The 25,002-nt window shown below is 39.5% G+C and overlaps 1 protein-coding gene across 9 annotated transcripts in view; it reads right to left on the reverse strand.

Annotated features, from left to right (window-relative positions):
• Positions 1 to 3,789: 3,789 nt before the first annotated feature.
• The window catches only part of CHST9 (carbohydrate sulfotransferase 9), a 215,341-nt gene continuing 194,128 nt past the window's right edge, over positions 3,790 to 25,002 (reverse strand). For 7 of the 9 annotated variants that reach the window (XM_050942018.1, XM_050942019.1, XM_050942016.1 and 4 more), the window contains 2 exons: positions 22,700 to 22,737; positions 3,790 to 5,317 (listed from right to left, as the gene is read on the reverse strand). In XM_050942018.1, the coding sequence (XP_050797975.1) occupies positions 4,220 to 5,317; positions 22,700 to 22,737 (1,136 nt within the window). In that variant the 3' untranslated portion in view covers positions 3,790 to 4,219. Of the gene's footprint in view, positions 5,318 to 18,540; positions 19,195 to 22,699; positions 22,738 to 25,002 lie in introns of those variants that run through there. The other 2 variants (XM_050942024.1, XM_050942025.1) reach the window with 2 other exon arrangements.

The raw sequence follows: 25,002 nt of genomic DNA on the forward strand, positions 1-25,002 counted from the left end.
TATCTTTACTGGAAATACCTTGCCTGATGCATCCCAAGACCGCATTAGCTTTTTCAGTGGCAATATCACATTGGCAGCTCATAGTCATGCTGTGATCAACCAATACTCCGAGGTCCTTCTCCTCTGTTACTTCCAACTGATGTGTCCCCAATTTATAACCAAAATTCTTGTCTTAATCCCTAAATGCATGACCTTGCACTTTTCACTATTAAATTTCATCCTATTACTATTACTCCAGTTTACAGGGTCATCCAGATCTTCCTGTATATCCCAGTCCGTCTCTTTATTGGCAATATCTCGCAGCTTTGTGTCATCCGCAAACTTTATTAGCACATTCCCACTTTTTGTGCCAAGGTCAGTAATAAAAAGATTAAATAAGATGGGTCCCAAAACCAATCCCCGAGGAACTCCACTAGTAACCTCTTTCCAGCCTAACAGTTCACCTTTCAGTATGACCCGTTGTAGTCTCCCCTTTAACCAGTTCCTTATCCACCTTTCAATTTTCATATTGATCCCCATCTTTTCCAATTTAGCTAATAATTCCCCATGTGGAACCATATCAAATGCCTTACTGAAATTGAGGTAAATTAGATCCACTGCGTTTCCTTTGTCTAAAAAATCTGTTACCTTCTCAAAGAAGGAGATCAGGTTGGTTTGGCACGATCTACCTTTTGTAAAACCATGTTGTATTTTGTCCCAATTACCATTGACCTCAATGTCCTTAACTACTTTCTCCTTCAAACTTTTTCCAAGACTACAGTTGTCAAACTAACAGGCCTATAGTTACTCGGAGTACTTTTTTTTCCTTTCTTAAAAATAGGAACTATGTTAGCAATTCTCCAGTCATAAGGTACAACCCCTGAGTTTACTGATTCATTAAAAACTTTTTGGAACCGTATCAAATGCCGTACTGAAATGAAGCATTGGGCATTGGCCCCTGTCAGAAGACCGGACACGGGACTAGATGGAGCACTGGTCTGACTCAGTATGGGCGGTCTTATATTCTTATGAAAAAAAGGGGGGAAATTTCAGGATTAGTTAAATACTTGCACTAAACTAAGGAAGTACAAAAAAGGGTCTGAGAAGGTTCTATTTGCTAAAGACATGAGTAGGGTGAGTTCTGTTAGCTCTCTTTGGTAGCGGTCCAGGAACTGAGGTGGTTGGGGGTGGACTCCCTTATAGAGAGTAGTACACTGAGGTCATCCTCACAGGAGCGCACCTGTGTGCCCCCAATGGACACAACCTTTTGAGGCAGTTCCACAGTTCTACGGCCAGGGTGCAAATCCTACAAGGAGGAATAGTCAGAGGCCCTTGAAGAAAGGCCAGCAATTACATCTGGGGGAAAAGAATTCAACACACAATCCTTGATCCCTGAAACACTTAAGCACATACATGACGTACAGTTCCATCGGCTTACTGGATTCATAGTAGCAACCACCAAAAACATTTGGAGGGGGTGGGGGAAGAAGAGGAGGAAAAAATCAGTGGAGTGATTTTTGCCCATAAGCTGGCTCCAAAGATGTACCAAGTACTCTCCTCCAAAAGACCCACCATGTCCTACATTTGTACAATAAAGTATATGTCCATACTGTGCATGCACCTAGGTGTGCGCACCCAATGCTGCCACGTTTCCCGGTGCACACATGCCTAGAACATTGTGTACCTCTGTGTCCTCCTAGAACTAAATGTTCCTTCTCCCCAGTGTCCTCTCTCCACATTTTTCTCCCCTTCTCTTCTTTCTCCCCCAACCTTTGCATACAGTCTCCTCAATACAGGCTGCTTGTTCCCTTCCTAGCTGTATTTTCCTCCTTCTTGCTTGGAGGAAAGCTGAAAGGTGTCCTCTTCCTCCTTCCACATGCTCCAGTCATGGACTCTTCCTTCCCCTTATTACAAGCGCAGCTAGCAGGGAGGAAGGTAGGTTTTACCCTCTAATGTCTCAGTGTGGAACTTCTCTGCCTTCAGCTTTGAGTGGTGCTCTTACCTGTGCTCATCAGCTGTTCAGCAGTTCTACTGGTGAGGGAACCAGCTGTGTGCAGTAGCACTTTTGGGGTTGGAACTGGCCTCCCCTCTCCTCTGACACAGGCTGAAAGTTGAGAGTAGAAAAAGGCATTGAGGTCCCCCTATTCCTCAGAGTATGTATGTGGTGGGTAAATAGCTCCCCTATCTCCCCACCCAGCGACTGCCTTTGGCAAGATCAGGGCCATACAGTCATTTGGCACAAGGAACCTGGGAAGCAGTAAATCTGATAGTGAAGAAGGGGGAGTCACTTACCTATGACAGTTTCTTGTAGAACGGTCTCCTCATTTTACAATTCCTCATATTCTGAGACTGGAAGCATTTGTTCAAAACTACAAAAATTTTGGGTTTTGTTCCCCTTCTGGGACATTCCGAGCATCTATTCCATAATGCTTCAGAAGAAACTGTCTGCATCAGGAATGATAGTGTCATAGTTTCAGAATAATTGCACCTTTAACCCCACCTCCATGATCTGCTCAGATCCCAGGCCTTTACCTCTCTCTGGACAGAGACCAGTATCCCACTCCCTGCTGACGCAAGGTTTTAGCCTGCAGTCCCCCTGGCACTTCACTGTGATTATCCCAAGCAGGTCTGACAAATGTCCAACCCCTGCTTCTTAGTTTCTCTCTCAGAACAATTAGAGTGTTTTTACCAATGACCACGTAGTTCTTCCAAACAGAGCAGGTTTATTCACAGATAAAAATGAAAACACACAAACAAAACCAGGATCTAAAATGCTTTACCAGTAACTCCCCATCTGTCCTATGGAGACTCTGGCAGGTCTCAGTCTTTCCAACCCTTCAGCAGGGTTGGGTGCTCCCTTGAACAAAAGGCCACGTCCATTTACTGAATCAAAAGGCAACCCCTGAGTCTGTTATATCCCCGAAAAGCTTTGTGTCTCAGCCTCCTAAAACCAGGTAAAACCAGTCATTTCCCCTTTCCTCCAGAAATCCCAAGCCTCAAAGGGTAGCTCCATAACCAGCCTTGGGATTTTGCATTAATCATCCCCAGTGATTTTAGTTCCTCGTGGAGGTTGACAACTCTCCCCGACCAGCCAGCATACAATCCCTGGCTCACAGAGATATAGATAATAGTTATAAAGTTAAATACAATAGTTTCAAGATATACCTGGCTTCATTCTATCTGTCACAGACAGGGTATTCCGCCCTCTTGCCCCCAGGTTCCACTCCTTTATAACCAGGATGATGGGATTTTGTACTCAAATTCCATAAATCTGCCTCGGGGATTACAGTGGCCATTTCCCTTTCCATCACTTCAGAATGCTGCATCCTCCATCTTTCTGAGGTTTGCTGCTTGTTGGCCCAAACTCCGCAAAGGAGAGAAAAGGTAATAGAACACAGAGCACAACCAGTGGAATTCTGCTGGAAGCGTCTGTTGCAATAGAGCAATTCCTACTGAACTGTGATCATGGTTACCAATGGTCCTGAAATAATGGGTGCATACTTCACGTGCAACAGTTAGCAGGAGGCATGGCTGGAGGATTTACCACTGTCTGTGGAGGTGGATAATAGCCATTGCACTGATGTTACCTCCACAGAAAACCTCTGCAGATGTTCCACAGCCTCCACCCTATGATTCTGCCCAGACACTGAGGATGGCCATTAAGTTCAGGATTGGGATCATTGTGTACATCACATGATGGATTTCTATTTAATAATTAAAATGCCAAGAGAGTGGGTAGGTGACAAATGGGTACATCACTGCAACTGATAACACTACATATCTCTTACAGAATTAGCCAATGATTTTTATTAATATGCCACACACAGCAAAAAATATACATTCAAAACACTCAACACATTATTCCTATTTAGACAGACAGACAGACACCCACACACACAAATCCATGCTATTTTGAAAGTTTTTCAACCATTACAAGAACATTAGCGAGCTAATGAAACAGCTGGCTGGATTACTGCTTCCACAATATAATCCGTACTCAAAAGCAGCTTTTTCTCAGACCTTTTAGTGCAAATTAGATAGTTTATAGGTCTCTTTTGTGCATTGCTCCTATAATTTTGTGTCAATTGGTGTCACTTTCATTTATAAAATCTCAACTAAATCAAGACAATTACACTTAGCAGTTACATTTCTTCCACTCAGAGCTGTATGGTAATATTACAGTTGCTGGTTTGAGGCCAAAATTGTTAAATGTCTGATAGAATTTTAAAATCATTCAGAGCTACACAATTGGCATTGTATAATTAAACATTAAATAATCTAAGTAATAAAAATCATAGGTCAACTGTCTCTCTGTATCTGACAGCAACTTTAAGTATTGTCTCACTACTTCCATATTTGTTCTTTCATCGGAGGAATGTCTGTCTTTGAAATTAGGAAACTTCAGCTCTGCTGGAGCACCTATCAATTGCAAAAAGTAATTGGCATCTTCCTCTAGAGTTTCGAATTTTCCTATGAAATCATAGTTGATGAGGCAGGGATAGCAGAGTTTACTAATCTGCTCCCAGTGTATGTCCATTCCTACTGGGCGCTGGGAATCTAACAAATACCGGACAAATTCTTTGAACTTCACACCTGATCCAGTTTTCAGTGCCTCTTCACTTGCATTAAGTCTGTATTTCTTAATAATTGCCTTTCCAAACACTGGGTGGTAGTAGCTGTTTGGATGTTCAAATTTATCCCTGAAGGCAGACACCAATCTTTCCATGGGGTCACGTACAAATATGGTCTTGGTATAGGTATTTAAACGTGTCTGTATCCCTTTTAAGTCATAACTGTCCAATTTCTTTAGATGCTTTCCGTAGTGCACGGCATCATGGCTAATACTGTATGCCGAAGAGGCAAGTCCATTGAGCACCATCAGAATCCTTTTCCAGTTGGAACAGCCTGCTTTAGGCACTTCACAGTATAAGATTTTGTGTCTATCCTCCACGTATATTCTGGATACCATACGCACTAGATGAGTTCTGAGCTGGTTGTCACTGCTGTATTTTTTACAGAAGTCATAAAGAAAATGTCTGCGTTTCTCTTGAGCTTCATCTATGTTTTTCCATCTGTCACCTTTGATTAAACTTTTATTTAAAGGGCGCATCACTGGTGGTAAATTCACTTGTCTAAGCTGTTTTAGAAAGGCTTTAGTCATCTTTTGCTGTTCAGATAATTGGTTCACCAAGGAGCTGGCTATCTCACCAAAAGGACTGGCTTTCTCCTGTGAATGTCTGCCCATGATTACAGTTGTCTGTCGCTTGTTGAGGTTAGCAGCAGCACTCTGATTTTTTGGTGCTGTGGCAAGCTCCTCTGGGTGCGAGAGCTTGGAATCCTGTAAACATTAAAAGAATGAAAATTTAAAGCATATTTCATCATTCACTTAAAGCATTATTAGTCTGGCAAAAGCAGTAGGGGTATGAAAAATACATTTTGTGCTAGCAGCTCTATTTGAGATGGAGAAGGAAACTCACAGAACAGGTTTACAGCCACTCTTAGATACATCTAATTTAGTTATGAGTTGGGTTAACTGATGAGAACAATATATGCTTTTAAGTTCAGCTTGTTAACACCAGATCCTCTTAACCACATGGGCTCCAGTAAGTCAATCAAAATGAGTATCTTTTTGAGATTCAGAACAGCTGTACGTAGGGAGGTTGATGCATCTGCCCAACCTTGCTGGCTTTAACCATTAGGCCCCTTTTTGGCGTTAGCAAGGTTGAGAGCCCTAGTGTAGACAAGCTGATAGCCACTGAAGCCACTTTAAACCCTGGGTTTATTAGAGCAGCCCAGAGTAAGACTCGTCAGGATAGTGCTTAAAACAGTGTTAGCAGGTGGTGGGCTGACTACACTAGGGTTCCTGAAGTTCCGAACATTGTTGGAATTGAACTCTGTGTAGCAGTGGTGACAAACGTTTAGAATACTTCCTAGCGCAGACAGACTTTAAGTGGCTGTGAGCAGTGACTCAGTGATAGTTTAGGCAGATACTCTGAAAGGATTAGTGCAGAGCTTTCCAAACATTTTGCCTGAATTTTCAGCTTTATTGCTTCCCATGACCGCAGACAGCAGGAAGTATGTCAATACAAAATGGCAACTTCCACACTGTGTGACATTGCATGCCCTGTATGTGCAAGACCATGCTGTGCGGAGGACGCCATTTTGCAGCGTGATCTTGCTCACACATGCGAGGTCACGCTGTGTGGAGCAAAATGGCCTCCTCTGCACAGTTGGGATCACCACGACCCTCTCTGCTGATGGTGCAACCCCATTTGGGGTCTCAACCTCTAGTTTGGGAATCACTCGATTAGTGTGTGTGAGGAGGTGTTACAAGATGTTACAACCTGTGTTTTAAAAATCTCTCCTAGCAGCACTGGAATTGTGAGGTCTATAGGAAAACAATGAAGTCACCTTTAAAGGATTTCTAACCTTTGCCAAAAATTGATGATTCACAAGGCAGTTGGTTTTGTTTTTCACAATGGCTCTTAATTGGGTTTTTTGAAAATTGGCAGTTTTGGGGCTATTTCAAATATAAAGTAGTGCAGCCTCTTTAGATTATGCATGACACCCATGAATTTGTAATTATTTATAGAGAGAGTACTGGATGGTATAAAGCTTGTGAATACCATTTTGAAACTGAGCCTACAGATATGTAAGCAGTTTCAAGAAGAGGGAGCCTACCTTGCCATATGATCAGTGAGGAAAGAGTTTCCAAAAGGGTCATTGGGGAATCAGCCAGCTCTATATTGCCTCAAACTCTCACAGATGTAAAGAGTCTTAAAGGGCTCTGCTCTTATTTCTCTGTTTGCCAATGTAAAATTATTGTATAGAATTTAGTGAAAAGTTAGTGGTTGGCAGCGTGCAATTTAGTATTTAAAGAATTACAAAAAGGCACTTGATTGCGCTCTGCTTTGGTCTTATCCATGATTTAAAAAAAACAAAAACCTTTCATATTAGACAGATGCATATATTTAGAGATTGAGACCAAGTTTTTTGCCTAAGAATGGGGAGGATTCAAGAGAGTGGTGCAATCTAAGAGCAAAAGAGGCCCGAAGCAGGGAATATGGAAGCAGTGAATGATTGTAAGTTCATGTGGCATTTAGATATCACAGTGAATGGTGGTGAAACAATGGAATTTTTCAGTGGAAGAGAACCACAACCATTGCGGAATATAATGTTCTCTCAGAATACAGAGGAAGTAAATGCTTTTGGTCACAGTGGAAAAGTCTGTAATTTAAAAGATGCAATTTTGTATAGAAAATAGGGAAAACACACCTAGCACGAGGTGCAGATAGATGAGTCTGTATAACTAGTATTAAAATTATGCAATGATGTTAAAATAACTGGACACTGTGGGGTTACAAAATCCTTAACCAACCTCTGAGAGAATTTTATTTGATAAAACACAGAAACAACATAAAAATATGGTGCTTTTGGTGAAAGGAGTGAGGGGACTAACATCTTGGGGGAGAGGGTATCTCCAATGGGCAGCATGATTATTGATGTTCTTGCTCATGCTTTTGCCTAAGATAGAGTCTGACTGACTAACAGTACTCGATGATTTCGATGTTTTCAAAACTTAATAAAGAGAGAAATCAAGAGGTGTAATGGTATCTCATGACTCCTCGTATTTGATCAGCAGCTGAGGGCCTAATGCTTTGGAAGAGGAACAAAGGAATTTGGATCATTTGGACATACATATACAAAAATATGTTTGACAGAGCAAATTTGAATACCCTTAGATAAAGTATAAGAGTTTTAAGTAGTGTGATAGAAGATCATATGGGGAAACTTTTTACAACTGGAGAGCTGGCTTGTTTCCATCAAATCAAGAGAAAGGATAGACTTCTTGAGGTGACTACAACCTTGCTATGGACTCTATTCAGTTCTGACTCAAGAAATGGTCCATTTGGGACCCAAAACCAAGATCAAAGTTATCCTTGAGGACTCTCAAAGGCGCTACAAGAGGAGGACAGGATTTCAACCTGGTTACCTCAGAAACTGAGAAGACAAATGTAGGGACCAATGCTGAAGCGTTTGTGATAGGAGTGAATACTCCATTGGAGCAGGATGGGCTGAGCCATTCAGAAGAGCCTCAGGTAACACTTCACAAGAACAACTTATACGCAGCAGGAGTTACTTGAAAGTGGTCCCCTCTTAGCAAGCTGAGAAGAAGAAAAAGGCTCCAAACAGATATGGCGGTGAACAAAGACATGGGGGAAAATGATGACATCGGAAGTTTCGAGAACAAGAGAAGGATTGTGTAAATATGTAAGCTGCTTTTTAATGCTTTGTTAATTTGATTTTCTTTTCCTGTTGTGTTCCATAGTGGATTATACTGTAGAGATCAATAAATAGTATTGTAAGCATCCTGAATAATGAAGTGGTTGCAGTGTTTGTTGTTATAAACTCAGGGTAGTCAATAGGCAGACCGTTGGCCAAATCTGGACTGCCAGATGCTTTTGAAAGGACCCCAAAATCTTTTTATTTATTTACTGTCATTATTGTCATTTATTTTTTATTATTTTCTCTGGAGTCTGGACCTTGACTATACCTGGGCCAAGAAAATTGGACCTTAACAAAAAATAATTGACTATCCCTGCTATAAACTATACTTAAGAATGAGAATTGAGGGTGGGTGATTTTTAAAGGCACAAATGGCAGTTAAGCATCTAATTCTCAAGAAACTCTCCCCCGGAACTCACAGAAGAGATTAACAACCTCTGCATGTGTGATAAATGAAGGGAGGGGGAGGGAAGCTCCCTTTTATGAACACCCAACCAGATAGTAAGCTACAAAGTCCCTCTTGGTCGCTGTTCTCTGCTTGCTTTATGTGTAAAGGGTTAACAAAGTCCCCCAGGTAAAAAATAGGGGCACCTGATCAAAAGAGCCAATGGGAAGGCTAGAACTTTTTAAAATTGGGAAAGTAGCTTTCCCTTTGTGTCTGTGATTGTTCTCCAGAGAACGGAGACACACTAGCAGCAATGCTGTAGGAAGCTTTAAGCCAGGTATGATCATAAGTCATCAGATCATACCTAAAGCTACATATCTGGAACTCCCAAATGTGTAAGTAGATTAGGAATGTTTAAAAATACACGATTAGGGTTATTTCTGTTTATTTCTTATGGCTAATGGACTCCTCTGTGCTAATCCCAGATGCTTTTGTTTGCTTGTAACCTTTACGCTGAACCCCAAGAAAGCTATTTTGGGTGCTTAATTTTTGGAATTGCTCTTTTAAAATCTAGCAAAAGCCTAAATTCCAGATGTATTTTTTTTCTTTTGGTTTTTAATAAAATGTACTTTTTTTAAGAACAGGATTGGATTTTTGGTGTCCTAAGAGGTTTGTGCATGTTGTTTGATTAGCTGGTAGAGACAGCTAATTGCCTTTGTTTTCTTTCTCAGCTCTTCCCCAGAGGGTGGGGTGAAAGGGCTTGACAGTACCCCACAGGGAGGAATTCCCAAGTGCGCCTTCCTGTGTCCAAGAAGTTTTTCTGCATTTGGGTGGTGGCAGTGTTTACCAAGCCAAGGTCAGAGAAAAGCTATAACCTTGGGAGTTTAATACAAGCCTGGAGTGGCAAGTATTAGTTTTTAAAATCCTTGCGGGCCCCCACCTTCTGTACTCAAAGTGCCAGTGTTGGGATTCAGCCTTGACAGCATGTATACATAACTGAGTAATGAGCTGGGTTAATTGGTGAGAACAATAGATGCTTTTCAATTGGATGAACTGTGCTTAAGAGAGAAGTTACATCAAAAAATTTTTTTAAATTGCAAAATAGTAGTATACATGAAAGAGCTTCATGCCACATGTGCTCCTCTTACCCTCTTCTCCCCTACTCTGTCCCTCTCATCTCTCTTCCTTTTTCTTTCCATGTAGCTTATCCCCATCTAACTAAACCTATCTTTAAAAAAAATTGTGAAACTAACATGAAATTTGCAGCCATCACACTGTTCACACTACATATGTGTTATACTCCTTCATCCACAATGTATCTGTCTTGTCTATTTCGATTGTAAGCTCTTTGGGGCAGAGACCATTCACTACTCAATGTTTGTACAGCACCTAGCATGATAGGGTCCCCTGCCGGTTTGCCCTTAGGTACTACTGTAGTATACATGATTAATAATAATATGATAATATTACCCATGCAACACTGGCAAATCTAGCTATTGTGGCTCTCATGGAGCTGGGAGCATTGACTGAATGACTATCCAGCCACATGCTCTGCAAGAATTTTTATGGTTTTGGGGCAGAGTTAGATCCATGTGAAATGGGATAGTGTTTGTATGAGAAACCATTAGCTAGCTGGAGGTCACAACATTACCCCTTTCTGGACTTCTGGGAGCTGCAAGTTTTGCTGCTGCTTTTTTTGTTTGATATTCATTTATTTACAATGAAACAACAGGAACTATGTACATATTCCAAACAGAAGTAGATTGGGAAAGAATAGTCTAAAGTTTTTGTCCACCCATTTCTCTGTCAGAAAGGAAATAATTCATTCCTGGAGTGAAAATCTTTCCTGGGCTCTTTGAAGCCAGAACATTATGATCAAGTTTTTTCAAAAGCAACCAGTGATTTTGCATGCTTAAATGTTTGGGTGCCCAGACACTTGCCTCAAAGATGTGAGCACCTGCCACAGAAAATACTGAGCACCCACCCTCGGCAGATCATGCTCTGTCAGTGTGCCTTGAATTGGGCACCCAAAAAGTGAGAGACCACAAATCACTGGCCACTGTTGACAATCTTGGCCATTATCTGCATTTATAAAACACAAGCCTTTGGGTGCAATTATAATTTTTTAAAACACTACTTTAAAAACCTGCCAACAATAGTCAGCAAGCAGATAATCCCCAGATTAGTCACTAGCTATAATGTTTTCAGAAGTCTGGTATCTCCCTACAGACGTGAGAGCTACTGCTTCACTGTTCCTGGATGGTCAAAAAAAAAACAAACCATGGACTCTAATAGAATGCGAAAAGAAACGAGTTCTAAAATCACGGTGGAGAGCACAGAGTCTCTTGTCGAGATGTTTTGACAACTTATGCTACAGGTTGTGTGCAACTCATCTGACAATTACAGTTAATTGAAGTGTTGACTCCTGCGCATTCTCTCTCATTACTCACTTGTGTTATTTGACACATTTGAAGGGAAGTTGTAGGGTGGCCATGTGTCTGATTTCGGTGGTAATGCAGAACAGTAGATCTAACCCTTGTTTCCCTTTCGCTAACCAGACAAAGATTTTAAAAATAGCTTAACTAAATACAAAGGGAAGGATTTTAACATGGTCACAGTAAGGTATTTGGCTACCTGCCATTCAGTGAATGTGCTGAACAAAAGGAATTTTGGGGCTGGCTGGACTGGCGCATGTAGTTTTTCCTCATTTTTTTATTCTTTTAAATACCCCACTCCTCACTCATTCACAAAATGGTTTCTCCTTACTGTAGTAGCAATAAGCTGCAAAGACCCACATTCATGCACATGATGCTGTCCTTCCTCTCAGTGCCTTCACAAACCACTGGGTGGAAAAGATAGAAAGACTAATGCTAAGAATGGTTAAAATTCATCCAGTTATGTGATGTGGTAGTTATAGAACACAGTAGGAGGATCCCATCTCGACTGTTCTCAGTTATAGCATCCTGCCATGCAAAAAATATAATGATGTCTTGGGAAGGGTGATATTCCAGGGCCTGATTTTCAAAAATGTAATGAGCTGTAATACAGACACCATTGTGCCTCAAATATTTTAGTGCTGGATCTTGCTCTATTAACAGGAATAGTAAAATTAAGAGCCCGACAGAAAGAGTGGATCTGAGTTTGGGGAAAGAGTGGATCTAAGATAGAGAGGGAAAGAAACTGTTGTGTAGTGTTCTTCTGCACTGCTAAATAACTACAATTCCGGGGTCAATGAAGTGGTTTTTGGTTGTCAACATTTAGCTACAGTATCATCTCGTACACCATCACACTCTCCTTCTCAAATGTTCTTTCATCATCAGCTTGAGCTGACTGCATGAGTAACCTGAGAGTAAATTTTACTGTAGGTCTGTGGTACCTGCATCTGCTTATTATAGGGTTGAGTTAGCCCATATCTCCGGCCAAGAGAATGGGATAATCTACTGGTGCTATATCTCTGAACAGCCAGTAAATACTTCGTCAGTTGTTTTTGTGCATCCAACACTACATTGCACCACTTATGATCAGAATTGGCTAGAAAACATCTCTCAAAATGAAACTGATAAAAATGAGAAAGTATTGAAAAGTTGTTTGCGTTTTCCGATCAGCTCTATTTCTAAGGAGGCTTGTGTTCACGAAGCTCAAGACTCCTGCAGAGTTGTACCAGGGACTTAGAAAAAAGAAATTAAGTTAGGTAGTGCATATTCACAGAAGTTTAGTTATTACAGGGAAAAAAATCAGTGACACGATAGAAGTAGGAGCTACAGTATAATGTGAGGTTGGAAAACTAACAGATGGAGCTAATACATGGGTCATAAACTTATTGTTTCAATTGAGAGTTTCAATCCAAGATAATCTCAAGCGCTATGAAAGCTTAGTAAGGGCTGAAAAAATGTATATACAAGGACTCTCCAGAATGCTTCCAATGGTGGGATAGGAAGGGGACTGGTAGGTCACTGAGTTATTGCACACTCTTTTTTGCCCGAGTTCTAATCCTGATGTAGGTCATAGCTAAAAATTAGTTTGGTAGCTTTTTCTCAGTCTTCATTGATTTAAATCATGAAATGACCACATAATTTGGCACAATTAGAAGCCTCTCCTCAGAAAAGGTCAGTATTGTGATAGCCGGGGTCAGAATTAACATGCATTAGCAGTGGTATGTGGAGGGCTTGCATAGCACCTTCCTCCAACATATTAGACTGAAGCCACTGCGATTATAGACACATAGAAATAAGTTCTATAAGCCGCTAAGAGTAGTGGCTATTCACAGTCTTTTGGTACCAGGAAAATATTTGCCAAGAATAACTGGCCATGGTCAGAGAACAATTATTACAACAGACCCAATAAATAAATATACACATTCCTCACATAGAAATTCTGCAGTCTAGTGTTAGTGAACTTAAACAAATCCCTGTAACAGCTCTTGAAAGAGACTGACTAACCTACAAACAGTTGGCCACAGATGTACGGTAAAAGATTGCTACTCTTTTTGGTATCTTATTAACTTCACTGACTTACAGTTTATTAACGGTAAGTCTCTGATGAGAACAATATGAAAACTACTGGCTCATGCATTCTATATATAAATCAAGGGCTGCACTGACAGGAAGGGGAGTGGCATAGCTCAGTGGTTTGCACACTGGCCTACTAAACCCAGGATTGAGTGTTCAATCCTTGAGGGGTCCATTTAGGGATCTGGGGCAAAAATCTGTCTGGGGATTGGTCCTGCTTTGAGCAGGGGGTTGGACTAGATTACCTCCTAAGTCCCTTCCAACCCTGATATTCTATGAAGGGGAACTGGTAGTACTCTTCTCTCAAGCCTCACCAAGCTCACACATGTCCTGACACCTCCCTGGTCAACCCTTCCCTTCTGTCCTCTTCTCATCCCCTCTGGTTATACCTCTCAGTCACTTGTTAGTGAGGCTCTCTTTCTGCCAGTCTTCGCTGGAATCCTAATTTTTCCAAAAAACTCTGCTTATAAATTCAAAAGGCAATAGCCACCAATGTATCAAACTGTGTCTTAGAGAGGAACATTTTTGTTTCACATTTCTGTGGACAGACACCAAGTGGAAGGGACTTGAAACAGGATGCTGTGCCTTTCTTGTCTAGGTCACTTTTTCTAACCTGGCACAGGGACGCGTTGTGGAAACGCTCTTACCATTCGAAAGCTTCCAGGGGTCTGTATAAAAGGAGCTAGTGGTTTCAATCCAGAGGGAGGAAAGATGGTTTGTGGTTAAGACTGGTACTGGAGCTCTGGATTTAATTCCCACCTTTGCCAACGCTATAAAATGGGGATGATGCCATGTACCTCACAGCAGTGTAATAGTCATTAGTACAGCACTCAGATACTACAGTGGCAGTAAGGAGATAACACTATAGGAACTAGGTAGCAATATCACAGAATCCTCCATTATAATATATATTAATTGGTATTTTTGTGGGCACTCCTCAGCAGAAGCACCAATATCAATGAATCAACACGTGAAATCTCCTCTCTCATCTCTAGAGGTTGTCCTCTAGATCAGAGCTGAGGCATCTAGTCTAAGTAAATGTGTTCTCCTGTTGCTTGGACTGTTCCTATTCTGTAAATGGAAGAGGACTTAAATGAATATTAAACACCACCAAATACACATTCAAAAAGATTTGTCAAAGATATATTTGGGGTGTGGGGTGGAGACACCTTTGCACAGTTACAAGGGACAGTAGTTTGAATTTTCTGTAACTTTAGCATGATAATTCAGATGCTGGAACTCCTGTTGATATCTGTTTCAGGTTCCTGAGAAAAGCAAAGCAGGGCAGCAACGAAATGGGCATGGGGGTGAGGAGTAGATAGTGTTTGATATATTTATTTACAACACTGATAAGGTTGCCCGATGCTTCCTATTATAAGATCCTGTTTGCAGTTGCTTATAACTTCACCAGACTAAACATTTGGGCTGATATTTTCCATGCTAGGTGTGTGCCTCAGGGTGAATGTTGAATAATTTCAACCAAAACTGTTCAGACACTTCAGTGTATTTTGTCTCTGTGAAAATCCACCCAAATTTGACCAAATTATAAGCCTCTGAAAAACTGCAGTTTGTATATGCTCAAAGGAAACTTGCTAGAGTTTAACAGCTAAATTCCACAAAGATTCCATCCACTATAGTATGCATCTGCCTGGGGCTGAGCAGGTGGTCACTAACTTTGTTTTCATTTTCTTGGTGCCCAACTTCAGACCCTGGGGTCTGATTTGCAGATGTGCTGGGCAATTACACCTGCGACTAAAGTCAGTGGGAGCTGCACTTTGAATGCATAACATGCTATATAATGAAAAGCACTCTGAAAACTTAGATCCCAGGCATCTCAAATTGGGCACCCAGAATTAGTGGATACTCTGAACCTGAATTTCTCTGTACTTCAGTTCCCCATTTTACAGAGGTGAAGATAAATTAATTTGTGAAGCACTCAGTTTCCATAGTGACAAGCACCATAAAAAAAACCCATGAGGAAATTAATAACTATGTCTTCAGAGCAGGGTTTGAACAGAGTGCAGTAAATAAAGTATGGGAGCACACCTGAAACCATGAATAGAAAACAAAATAATGAATAGCTCTCATTAAGTGAGCACCATCTGTTCTGTGCATTGAATGAGGTAGGGATACTATGGAAACAATAGTATAGTATCATGTAATTAAAGACTTTATCATAATGCATTTGCAAAAGTGAGCCAAATTAAGGTTGCCGGAGAAACCTTAATTCTGGCATTTTCTAAATGAGTGCTTGACTTTGCATCCTTAATTTCTTTTTAACATAGTTTTTGTGTGTATAATATCACCATATTTGGCCTGCTAAACCCAGGATTGTGAGTTCAATCCTTGAGGGGGCCATTTAGGGAACTGGGGTAAAAATCTGTCTGGGGATTGGTCCTGCTTTGAGCAGGGGATTGGATTAGATGACCTCCTGAGGTCTCTTCCAACCCTGACATTCTATAAAATCTATATATTATCAAAATACAATGTAGCAAATACAATTCTGACTACGTCTGTTACAAGTGGTTCAAAACTATTTCTGTAACATTTGTATTACTCGGCCAGAGTCTTCTGATATCAGGATGCTGCCAACTAATAGGAAGTGGTATTTCTGACAAACTTCACAATTTTACAAAAAAACCCGAAACAGCTATTTCGGTATCTGCAGTATTCTCCCTTGTATTTCTCTATGCTCATTATCCAAAATAGAGATACTGGCTCACAGGAAACCTGATCCGCTAATTCAATACAACCAGCAAGCTTTTGCATATGCTCACTATATGTCAAATTACCATTGTGATTCTCACGCCACCAGCATATATCACTATCCAGTAAACCACATCTGAATCAGTGCAAAAGAGTCCCATCAGTTCGGTGTATGATTTTAGCTTGTTGCATTTTCATTTCAGACTCACTAGTAGGTCAATATATTTGACCAGCGTTGTTTATCAAACTTGCACTCTTATCTCTATACAAGGCTAAAATCCATAAGCAGAGGAAAGTAGCCTAAGCAACATCAAATGAAAATTTGACACCAGATAAGAGGATGATTTGAGTTTCATTATGGAAAATGCTATAGAGATGACTATAGTGCTCTAGGCAAGCAAAAATATTTCATGTCTACAATGCAGTAGTTGGCATACTGCACACACCCCTATTATATGTATATAAGGACCTTAGATCTTAGGAAAGCGTAAGTTTTTAGGCAATCTTGAGTCAGGAAGTTTAGTATGTTACACATTAATCTTATTTGAGCTAAACAGATGAGATTAATATGTAATCTCTCTTTTTTCTGTTTAGATAATTTTACTTGCCTTTGTGCTTTAAGCTACGGATGGCTCTCATTTGTTGATAAATGTATTTCTGGAAGTCATTTACTCTCAGGTACACTGTACTTAGGGTTAAGAAATAACCTTTACAATACTAGTCATTTTAGGAAAAATAAAAACAAACCCCAAAACAAAAATAAGTGTTGTCTCTTTGTCTTGCATGCTCATAACTCAACGCAGGCAGGTATTTTTGATCCCATTTTACCTTAAAAGCAGCTAGCTACTTTTCACAGACACACTTTAGTCCATCTAGTATTTTAGAAAAAAACTGGATAATAATTCAATATATAACTTTTCATAACTGTATCAATATCAAATACATTTAAAAACAGAGCCTAATTTCTAAATATTAACATCTTAACAATACATCCAACCCCCAGATTTTGACACTCAGACAGGCTCTTCTCTGTCTAAATTGACAATAAATGCACCTAAGTGATGTCCACATGTGGGATTTGGATGTCCTATTAGGGCACCTGTGTTTAAAAACTGGGCCCATAATGTATAAAGTATGGTGAAACAGCCCAATTGTAGCCATGTGGGATTTGAATCAGGTCCTAAATCATCTTCATGAGTCTTTCTAAGAGCATATTTTAGGCTGTGAACATTAGGGCAACAAAAAAGCAAAAGTATATAAAATGGGGGGAAGGGAGAAGCTCTTTTGAGAAGAGAGGCACATAATGTAATGCAGCAGCTTTATGAACACAGCGATATTTTCCACATTAGTTGAGGATGTGGTAGGTTCCACAGGGATCTTTTCTTGGTCAACAGAGACCATTCCATTCTTATCTGCAGGTAAACACACTTATCTATCTGCAGAAACAAGACATTCTGTTCTTTTAGAAATAGCACTAAGAGGTTCAAATGAAAACTAGGTACAAATGAAGAATATTGATATAAATTCTGCAATGACAAATTCCACTTCCCCCCAATTGTTTTGAAAGAGAATAAGTTCTCCAGAGGTCTCAAAGCTTATATATTTTCTGTCAATCACACTAAAGTTGGATGACTTTATCTTTAAATAAAAAAAATGTAAATAAGATTGTATAGGAACCCAGGCTGGCAAGGAGCCCAAACACATCTCTGGCTATATGCAGTCTTACACCGAGAAATTCATACTAACACTAAGGGTATGTCTATACTACCCGCCAGATCGGTAGGGTACCTCATGGGGCCCCCATAAACCACAATTAAATGTTAGTTTAAGTATCAGCAATTTCACCAAGATCTCTGTTACTATGTACCTTCCAAATCAGTTTAATCTTGCGTAACAACTGTGGTACTCCTACAAATCTTATTTCTCATGTGTACTTAAGGGTTAGGGTTGACTTTTATTGTTTGATGGCTATTGCAGCATCAAACTTGGCCTCATTTTGTTTGTCATTGTACCCAATTATTGTAATGGTGATGGTTTTATTGTATTCCCCGTTATTATGATTGTGATTGTTTGCATTTGTGTTTATGTTATATGTGGTGTTTAGTCAATTGTAATGGTTTTAGTTATATTCACCTTGTTATGATTGTTTGGTCTGCCTGCAACAGATCACCTGTGCTCTAGAACAACAACAACTACTGTAATGATCATAGATCAAGGGGCAGTGTGTTGTAGGAGCAGCAGTGATCTGTATGCTCTGTATAACCTGTATGCTCAAAAGGTCTGTTACACTTTCCCCCTCTCTTTTGTCTCCTCTCCCTCTTTGAATACCTGTGAAGTGGCTTTCCCCCTCCCTCCTGAAATGCTTGTGGGATGAATGGGCTGCTTGAAGAGCTGGAAGATCAGAAGAGCTCCCAGGTAGACAAGGTGTCTGGTACTCTAATTAGGCAGCACTCACACACCCAATGCATGGACACTGGCCGAGGTGGAGTGTGACCAACCAGACACAGCCAAGTCATCTCTAGTCACAGGCCATGAAGAGCAGGTCCTTAAAAAGGGAAGGGGCCATGTGCTAAGGAGTGCACTCACAAGCTTGTACCTCCCATGAAGGCCCTTCAGCCAGACTGCCTGGCCAGTGGTTTGCCGCATTGCATTCTATCGTGCCTCGGGAAGACTTACCTTCATTGCGCCATCCATTGCTGCACTGTGGGACACTTACCTTGAAGGATCCTGACATCTCCAGTGCTGTGCCTGTCCTGGGAGCGTGAGTATGCGAGTCTGAGTCTCCCCCTCCCCAGCCCCCTTCTTTTGAGCTTAGCTATCAGTATAATAAATGTGCTGCTTTCTGCCAAACTCTGGTGGGTCACTAGTCCTCCCTAAGTTTACTAGTTGGCTCAATTTCAGGTAACAGTCTCCTTTCCTTTTCCCCAGTGGTACTTAACACACATCTTGGCTTCTGGGGCTGTACACAGACACCAGGATATAAGTTAAGGTTGCCAAGGTAGTGTAGAGTAGGGTACGCAAAAGCAGAAAGCAAAATATTTATGGGTGACTCACTGCTGTGGAAGGATCTTGGAAGTGGCAATGTTAAAAAAACAAAACAAATATGGACAAAAGGAGGTGGCTGAGAAAGCCAGCAGCTGGCTGAAGATCAAGTGGAACAAGAGTCAGCGAAGGTGGCAAACTGTAGACAAATATTTTGTCTCGTGGAGGATCACGCCTTGATTTTACATTTATACATATTTCACCAAAATTTGCTTAAAAACTAGAAAGAGCTAATGACGATGTAGAAATGTATAACTGTGGTTGATTGCAATGAACTTCTCAGGGTGTAAGTGTGGTTAGCATTTGGACCTAGCTATCGAAAATTCATCATTGTTCAGTCAGCAGGGGCTCACTGGAGGAGGAAGCAGCTTTGTAGCTTTTTGACCTTATTCCCCATTCTTGTCTGCTCTTCAATCATCCTGGCCTTGTTATGAACCCCTCATTTCACACACTTGTCCCTCCCAGATTCTAATTTAATTCTATCACACATTAACATTCCACAGAATCAGTTCTTCCTCGCTAAAAGTTCTGGGCCAGATCCTCAGCCAGTTTAAATTACTATTGCTGCATTGACTTAAAGAGAAATGCACCAATTTACATCACCGTGCATATGAAATCTTTTACACTATACTGAAAACAAACAATCTTTCTGCCATCAGAATCCATTCCATTTTAATCTCTTTTTAAATCAAAGTGACACTTCTTCAAATCAAACCACATTCATGCTGATAGTCTACATTTTTTCAAAGAGGGTTAAAATAAGATTGTAAATTCAAAATGAATCTTCTCCAGTTTATTCTTGGAAATCTTCAAAGGGAATTAATATAGAACAGGACACCAGCAGCTCCATTAGTGGCAGAACTACCATTAAGTGGATACATACTTGATTAAACAACCGCAAAGAAAGAGTAAATATTAATGGAATGGTGTCAGATTGGAAGGAGGTCTCAAGTGGGGTTCCACAGGGATCTATTCTGGGTTCACTGTTAGTTAACATCTTTATTAATGACCTGTATGTAGGAATAGAGAGCATATTGATCAAATGTCCAGATGACACACACCTACTCCAACCACTTTGGAGAACAGAGCTAAAATTCAAAGGGCTCTTGATAAATTGGATAACTGGGCTATAGACTACAAAATGAAATTAAACAAAGACAAATATAAGGTGCTACATTTAGGGAAGAAAAATCAATTTCACACAGAATGGGGGTTAGCTGGCTTGGCAGCAGCACTGCTGAGAAAGATCTGCGACTTGTGGATCACAACCTCAACATGAGTCAGCAATGTGATGCTGTTGCAATATCTATCTATCTATCTATCTATCTATCTATATAAATAAATAAATAAATAAATAAATAAATAAAAATAAAGCAAATGCAATTTTGGGTTGCATTAACTGGGGTGATCAGAGGTCCCAATTTTATAGGGAGAGTCCTGATTTTTGGGTCTTTTTCTTATATAGGCTCCTATTACCTCTCCCCTCATCCCGATTTTTCACATTTGCTGTCTGGTCATCCTAGCATTAACAGAGGCATACCATGCAAGTCACGGGAGGTGACAGTGCAGCACTGGTTAGGCCTCAGCTGGAGTAGTGTCCAGTTTTAGTCACTAATGTATAGAAAGGATGTACAGAAACTGGAAAGGATCCAGTGGTGAGCAACAAAGATGATCAAGGGAATGGAACACAAGCCATAGGAGCAAAGGCTGAAGGAACTAGGTGTGTTTAGTTTTACCCTGGCATGCTGACTGGCTGCTACACACTCCTTTGCTCCAACTGACTCTTGCGGGCAGGTTTTTTCTGCCATATACCTCCATCAAATGTGGCTACCACAGCTGCTGATCCATTTTCTATTCAGTAATATCCTCTTAATTGCCCCCATAAAAAGCTGAGTTGTACTTAGCACAATCCCTTTTAAAATTAATATCAGGGGTTACACTGGGTGACTAGGCATGGAGTGTAGGTAGAATTGAGGTATCCATGCAAATAGATGCTTAGTTTTAGGACTGCAGCCAGAGTATACAGATTTTAAAAAATGTTATAAAGTAACCATTCAAAAGTGCAATGATTATGCACGTTATTCTGTGCTCTGATTGAATAATAGTATTCTGTTTATTAGCCACTCCCATATAGTTAAACATAGTTTACACCACATTCATGTGTATTCTGAACACATTATTAATGTAATATACATTTTATACAGAAGTGTTGGCCAAGTTATGCTAACTGAACATATTATGCTCTTTTCACATTTCTGCTCACACTTTGCAAAGCTGAAGTCAGATTTGGCATTAGCTAATAGAGAACTTGTCAAAGGCAAGATATATTCGTTCTATGTCCTACTACAGGTTTAGAATGCAGGATCCAAAAGAGAGAGAAGAAAAGTACAGAACAAAACAAGAAGTTAAGAAACTGTTATGAACTGGTGGGTTGGATTTTAGTGACATATTGAGAGTTCTGTAACTTTTTAAATGCGTATTTTCAAAGCACACCTTCTGTGTAAAGTGAACATGCTATGGGATAAGAATTGCTTCCCAGAAGAAGGGTGGATATGTATATCTCCTTTTTGTACTATACTGTTTTTTCTTTAGACAATATGTCTGCTTAAGTTCAGCTATTTGATCTTTTGAACATTTTTAAGAATGAACAGTGAGTGTAGTCAAACCACAGGCTATACCTTTCAGTCAATAAGTCAGAGTAAAGGATTTACATACTTCGCAGTTATTTAGGAAAAATAGTATAATCATTAAGCAGAATAAATCCTTTCATCATTCAGAGTCAAGAGTCAATTTGAACCAGAAAACCAACTTTTCATTTAAAAAATGTGAAGACTTTTTTTTTTGATAATTTCAAAACTATTTTCTTGATATATGGGGGAGGGGGGGAGTTACGGGGTCTGGAAATTAATCAAACCTAAATCTGTTTTGCAAACAGTTTCAGTTTAGACGAATCAGCTTTTTTTGATGGAAAATGATTTGTTGAAAAATTCCCAATCAGCTCTAAACAAGTAACTACAGCTTTCCTGGCCTTTCATTGGCTAAAACAATTCCACTTCAGTATAATTTTCAAACATATGCAAGTTCCTACACTCGGAATTGCTAGTATTGACCTTCATTTATGTACTCATTCCTTCTGACACAGAAATAGTAAATAAAATATTAAAATGTTATTTTTGCAAACAGTATTTTCCCCTAATTGGTGCAGTAATAAAAAGCAGAATAAAAAACTCGTTTACTTTATAGCTCAGCCGTTGGACTCCAAGTATGACAATGTCACAAGCAATGTCACAGTTTAGCAAAGCAGTAGTGAAAACTTGCAGTTGTAATTAACCCCCCCTCCCAAAACTTCACATAGCAATGCACTATTTATCATTTGCACATGGTGCAGTAATACAACAACACAGATGTTTCATACCAACTTTTAGAAAGCTGTGCTCTCAAATAGGTGCAACTATCATTTATACAAAGGGAGCAGTTGGGCATTCTCAGACCTGGTCCTAGTAGACAAATTACCTGCTGGCTTTGTCCATATCACAGAACAAGATGACAAACTGGCACACTTAATTGCTCAAGATACAGGCCATTGCCTCAGACAGAAAGAAGTGTTTCAATACTAAACTCAAGTGAATAGGCAGATCTGTAGGGCAGGATGGGGGGACCTCACACCATCTGCCTGTCTTATGACTAACTTTAGCCTTTCCTATAAGTTTCTCACTTTCAAAGTTGCTAAAATTTTCCAAGAGTATATAAAAAATATAGAGTAACAAAAAAGCGTGCAAAAATGGCACAATACCTGATTAATTATCTGTTGTTGTAATTTTTCTCCAGACACTGAAAGAAAAACGAAACATAAATAATTAGCTGTAACTTATTTTAGTGCATAAAATGATCTTGTATGTAACAACAAAAATGAGGCAGTCAAGGAAAACAGAACACACAATATGATAACCAACAGTGTACACAGAGGCTAAAAAAGGATCTTTAAAAAAGAAATCCAGACAATGTGATAACACTAATACAATGGAGCAAATGTCTGTAACATTTAAACTAGAGATTGAGAGCACTAAGGGGGAATTTGATGGATAGCCAACCAAAAATATCAAGACTAATAATATGAAATAAAGTATGAAGAGATCAGAATCATTAAACCACCACGGCATAATGAGGCAAATAAAGAAAGAAGGAAATTGCAGTGCAGCTAAGTAATTTATTTTAATTGATCTTCACCACACAGGAAGACGAGGAAAACGCTTATCCTAAACTAACATTTGAAGTCAATGGAAGTGACTGGCTCTGTCAGTCACTCGGAGAATCAAAAAATTATTAAAAGGTGGTGATGAAACTATGGAACCGAGATGGCAGTAATGCACTAGGAACATAGTTATCAGAATTTGGTGGGAAGTAAAAATATTAGGTAGCTAACCTGTTCATAATCATATTCAATTTAACCTTAAAAGCATAAGAGGAATGGGAGATGGCCACTTTTGCACATCTTTGTAAGAAAGACCTACAGGCAATTAGAGTTGAGTAAACGGTTGATTTTTCAGTTCAATGGCTAAACAAATATATATATATATCAGACAGAAAATTTGGGTTAGTTTAGAACCAAGACTGATTTTTTTGTTTTTTCACGTCCAAATAAAAAAAACTGAAAAAAGTCACTAGGGTTGAACAAAATTTTTTGAAACAACATTTCCTATACAAAACATTGACTTGAAATGATATTTCAACATTTTTGACATTTCTTTTCCTTGACAAAACAGTTTGCCAAATTACACCCTGATTCACGAATGGTTTCAGTGATCTGAAAAATGTATTTTTAGTGAATTTACTATTTGCCCTTTTTTTTTGTTTTTTGCCTAGCTCCCTGGCAATTGTTATGTTGTAATGGGATGGTAGTTGATACTAGCACACTATGTCATACACAATATTCCTCTGAACCTTCTCTATAGTGTATTATTGGAGACAAGATACCAGTCTGGATAGATGTTACTTTATTCCATTGTAGGAGTTTCTGTGCTTCTATCAAAAATCACATATATTTGTAGAATCAAACCTAGTCTCAATCTTCAGGTAAAAGAGACAGTAAATGTATCTTGCAAAGTGCTACCATACAGTAATAGTCAGAAGTGTGGCTAGATTAATTACACTCTCTCTGCTAGGAGTTACTCCACATCCTTTGTGGATGACCAAGAATTTCACATTCACCTACATCCAGCTCTACATATATTAGCCATGGTTTTCTAGACCAATAATGATGGGACTCCCTTTGCAGCTTGTCAGTATCATTCTTTAATTGGCCCAGGGGATTGCTGTTGAGTGACATTAGGCACTCCCTCTTCCAGGAATAGTTACGTAAATAGTGTCCCTTTCCATAAGAATTTCTTTGTACTGACATACAGACTGTACAAAATGTAGATTTTTTTAAGACTAGGTAACAGTATTACAAATTTTTTAATGTAACACAAGGTATTAATAATAAGAAAAATGATCTTCTCTATTGATCCTCATCCTAAGGAGAAAAAACTGAAAATAACATACTACTGTAGGCTTTACCATAAAATGACTCTTACGATAATTATTTCCTGCATGTTGGTGCAGTATTTTTGTTCAGTAGATGTAAATGGTACTTTTTAGCTCTGAGAGGAAAAAAGTAAACATCATTAGGGGAGACTTACGGTAAGTCATTCCCAGGTTTATTGAGATAATCTTTGTGAGAAATGGAATTAAATCTTGGGGCTGTTTTTTTTAACCTAGTAAGGTTTTTGGTAATAGAGGATTAAGGAGTATGTGTTTTAACATTCCTTAATGATATACAAGTTGCTAGGAAAGTACAATGTTTGAAATCTCTGGTTGGATCAACACTATTTTGCTCTGAGGTTTGTGGACTTTGAATACTGATGCTTTCCTGTTTTCTAGTATATTTGTTTTTAGGCTATTTTGATTCACTTTAAAGGAATTTTAATAGCTTTCTGTTGACAGCATGGACAGCTGGTCTTGAGAATTAACAAAAATTCACTTGCTGACTGAGGAAGGAAGTGACATCAATGAGTTTCTAAAGTCAACCCAGAGGGAAAAGTGAGTTTTGTGCAAGTA

Source organism: Gopherus flavomarginatus, chromosome 2 (genome assembly GCF_025201925.1).
Source record: "Gopherus flavomarginatus isolate rGopFla2 chromosome 2, rGopFla2.mat.asm, whole genome shotgun sequence".
Lineage (NCBI taxonomy): Eukaryota > Metazoa > Chordata > Testudines > Testudinidae > Gopherus > Gopherus flavomarginatus.